The sequence below is a fragment of the Electrona antarctica genome (genome assembly GCF_951216825.1).
Source record: "Electrona antarctica genome assembly, chromosome: 14".
In the NCBI taxonomy this organism is placed as follows: domain Eukaryota; kingdom Metazoa; phylum Chordata; class Actinopteri; order Myctophiformes; family Myctophidae; genus Electrona; species Electrona antarctica.
In genome coordinates this window covers 5,108,367-5,112,375 of record NC_136795.1, presented here as the reverse complement: position 1 = coordinate 5,112,375, position 4,009 = coordinate 5,108,367, and the positions used below count along the sequence as shown (strand labels likewise).

The window sequence follows — 4,009 nt, the reverse complement described above, 5'->3', positions numbered from 1 at the left end:
TCGACTGCCATCAAACTGACTCTTCTCACTCTGTTCTGTCTTATGCCTTTTATGTTTCAAAATAAAGAAACTTTGTTGGACTGTGAAGGTGAGACGCACTCCCCTCTCCTCCTCCCCCACCCCGACGCTTTACCCTCCACTCCCCCCCCCCACACCTCCCCACCCCTTTAGAAAAAATAGTCTTGTCGTAGGGTGCTCTGCATGTCTGTCTTGCATCCCCCCCCCCCCCCCCCCTCGCCTACCCTCCTGTGTCCCCCTCTGCCCCCCGTCCCCTACCGCCCCCTCCGCGCATCCATTATCCGCCCCCGTTGTGTAAACGAAACACTGGGTGGTAACGCTGTGTCTTTTTCTCTCTCTCTCTCTCTCTCTCTCTCTCTCTCTCTCTCTCTCTCTCTCTCTCTCTCTCTCCATCGACGTGCGTGTTTGCGTTCCTATACAGACCAAAAGAGATCGGTCACCTTTACGGAGTCTCAGGGGCAACAGGGGGCTGCCGCCGCCGCCGCGGCCGCCGCTGCGGGGGGCCCCACCAAGCCGACCCCTACACAGAGTCCCACATCGGACCCCGGCCGCCCTGAGGGCCGGAAGTCCAGCCCAGCCCCTTCCACCACGCCCCCCACCACCGCGGACACCTCGTCTTTATCGGTGACGGCCACGGTCACTGCCGACCTGCACAGCCCCGCTAGAACACAGGTACAGTATGTTACTGTCTTAATCTGACAGGTCTGCACTGCCCCACTAGAACACAGGTACAGTATGTTACTGTCTTAATCTGACAGGTCTGCACAGCCCCGCTAGAACACAGGGTTGTTACTGTCTTAATCTGACAGGTCTGCACAGCCCAGCTAGAACACAGGTATGTTACTGTCTTAATCTGACAGGTCTGCACAGCCCAGCTAGAACACAGGTTTGTTACTGTCTTAATCTGACAGGTCTGCACAGCCTCGCTAGAACACAGGTTTGTTACTGTCTTAATCTGACAGGTCTGCACAGCCCCGCTAGAACACAGTATGTTACTGTCTTAATCTGACAGGTCTGCACAGCCCTGCTAGAACACAGGTTTGTTACTGTCTTAATCTGACAGGTCTGCACTGCCCCGCTAGAACACAGGTTTGTTACTGTCTTAATCTGACAGGTCTGCACAGCCCCGCTAGAACACAGGTCTGTTACTGTCTTAATCTGACAGGTCTGCACAGCCCCGCTAGAACACAGGTCTGTTACTGTCTTAATCTGACAGGTCTGCACAGCCCCGCTAGAACACAGGTAGTATGTTACTGTCTTAATCTGACAGGTCTGCACTGCCCCGCTAGAACACAGGTATGTTACTGTCTTAATCTGACAGGTCTGCACAGCCCCGCTAGCACTAGCATGACTGAAGTAAAGTGTGACAGAAGTAGCATGTGCTTAAATGTGCTCATATCTGACAGGTCTGCACTGCCCCGCTAGAACACAGGGTTGTTACTGTCTTAATCTGACAGGTCTGCACTGCCCCGCTAGAACACAGGTACAGTATGTTACTGTCTTAATCTGACAGGTCTGCACAGCCCCGCTAGAACACAGGGTTGTTACTGTCTTAATCTGACAGGTCTGCACAGCCCCGCTAGAACACAGGTATGTTACTGTCTTAATCTGGCAGGTCTGCACAGCCCCGCTAGAACACAGGGTTGTTACTGTCTTAATCTGACAGGTCTGCACAGCCCCGCTAGAACACAGGTTTGTTACTGTCTTAATCTGACAGGTCTGCACAGCCCTGCTAGAACACAGGTTTGTTACTGTCTTAATCTGACAGGTCTGCACAGCCCCGCTAGAACACAGGTAGTATGTTACTGTCTTAATCTGACAGGTCTGCACTGCCCCGCTAGAACACAGGTTTGTTACTGTCTTAATCTGACAGGTCTGCACAGCCCCGCTAGAACACAGGTCTGTTACTGTCTTAATCTGACAGGTCTGCACAGCCCCGCTAGAACACAGGTCTGTTACTGTCTTAATCTGACAGGTCTGCACAGCCCCGCTAGAACACAGGTAGTATGTTACTGTCTTAATCTGACAGGTCTGCACTGCCCCGCTAGAACACAGGTATGTTACTGTCTTAATCTGACAGGTCTGCACAGCCCCGCTAGCACTAGCATGACTGAAGTAAAGTGTGACAGAAGTAGCATGTGCTTAAATGTGCTCATATCTGACAGGTCTGCACTGCCCCGCTAGAACACAGGGTTGTTACTGTCTTAATCTGACAGGTCTGCACTGCCCCGCTAGAACACAGGTACAGTATGTTACTGTCTTAATCTGACAGGTCTGCACAGCCCCGCTAGAACACAGGGTTGTTACTGTCTTAATCTGACAGGTCTGCACAGCCCCGCTAGAACACAGGTATGTTACTGTCTTAATCTGGCAGGTCTGCACAGCCCCGCTAGAACACAGGGTTGTTACTGTCTTAATCTGACAGGTCTGCACAGCCCCGCTAGAACACAGGGTTGTTACTGTCTTAATCTGACAGGTCTGCACTGCCCCGCTAGAACACAGGTTTGTTACTGTCTTAATCTGACAGGTCTGCACAGCCCCGCTAGAACACAGGTCTGTTACTGTCTTAATCTGACAGGTCTGCACAGCCCCGCTAGAACACAGGTTTGTTACTGTCTTAATCTGACAGGTCTGCACAGCCCCGCTAGAACACAGGTATGTTACTGTCTTAATCTGACAGGTCTGCACAGCCCCGCTAGCACTAGCATGACTGAAGTAAAGTGTGACAGAAGTAGCATGTGCTTAAATGTGCTCATATTTAGAAAAGGTTATAGATGTCAAAATGATGTCAAAGTGATGGATGATGATGATCATGGAAGGGGAACCTTCTGAAAGCTTCATGGCCAAAGATAATCAACTTCAAAATCTCAAAACAATAGGTCAAAATGACCTCTCAGTCATGCTAGTGCTCGAACACAGGTATTATACTGTCTTTATATGACCCCCACTAGAACACATTGAAAAATGGGGGTCGTCTTGTGATCAGAGTCGTCTTCTACTCGCCACAATACGGTAGTAAGTTAAATAAACTTGTTCCTCAGATCCCTCCGGCCATCGGCAGCAGAGAGAGGAGAGAGCAGTGGGGTCTCCGCGTCAGCCTGTCCCCTCCCCCGTCCCTCTCCCGCACCTCCACGCCCACGCCTCCGTCTCGCATCGCCTCCCCTTTGCCCCTCTCCCGGACCTGCTCCCCTCTCCCCTTGTCCCGAACCGCCTCCCCTCTCCCGCCCCCGCTCCCGGTGCTGGGGGCGGCGCCCGCTCCCGGGCCTCCTCCGCCGCCCCCTCTCCCCCCTCTACCCCCTCCTCCGGGCCCGTCGTCGTCCCGGAGCCGCCAGAGCCCCGGGGTCCGCCACGAGGACACGGCGTCCCTGCTGCTGCACAGCGACGCCTCGCCGCAGGCAGGACTGGACGGCGGGATGGACAACCCCCTGCTGGTCCCGCTGCTGGCTCCACCCTCCTCCTCCTCCCAGGGCCACGCCCTGCACACTGACTCCTCCCAGCGCCACGCCCTGAACACTGACTCCTCCCAGCGACACGCCCTGCACACTGACTCCTCCCAGCGACACGCCCTGCCCCTGTCCCCTGTCGACCTAGACCTGGACGAGTCCCATGTCTGATATGAGACAGAGGCTGACGGAGGGAGGGAGGGATGGATGGATGGATGGATGGATGGACAGATAGATGGAATGATAGATGGATGGATGGATGGTCGGCAGTGTTACTTTTGTTGACTAAGACTAAAAGACTGAAAGACTAAGGGTTTTTTATATTTAAGACTAGACTAAGACTAAACAATTTCAGAAGACTAAATAGGACTAAGACGAAATGGTGTGTTTTTCAAACGACTAAGACTAAATATCTTCTGGCAAAATTAACATTGCATCAAGACTAAAAGATTAAAGACTATAAGGTTTTGATATTTAGTCGACTTAAGACTAGACTATAAGACTGAACAATTTCAGAAGACTAAATTGGACTAAAACTAAATTATGTG

The 4,009-nt window shown here is 52.4% G+C and overlaps 1 protein-coding gene across 1 annotated transcript in view; it reads left to right on the top strand.

Annotated features, from left to right (window-relative positions):
• Nucleotides 1–3,632, top strand: part of unc80 (unc-80 homolog (C. elegans)) — a gene marked incomplete at both ends in the record, with an annotated part of 168,732 nt that extends 165,100 nt beyond the window's left edge. The window contains 3 exon segments of the mRNA XM_079519777.1: nt 68–88; nt 440–690; nt 3,060–3,632. Of these exon segments, the coding sequence (XP_079375903.1) occupies nt 68–88; nt 440–690; nt 3,060–3,632 (845 nt within the window).
• Nucleotides 3,633–4,009: the final 377 nt, after the last annotated feature.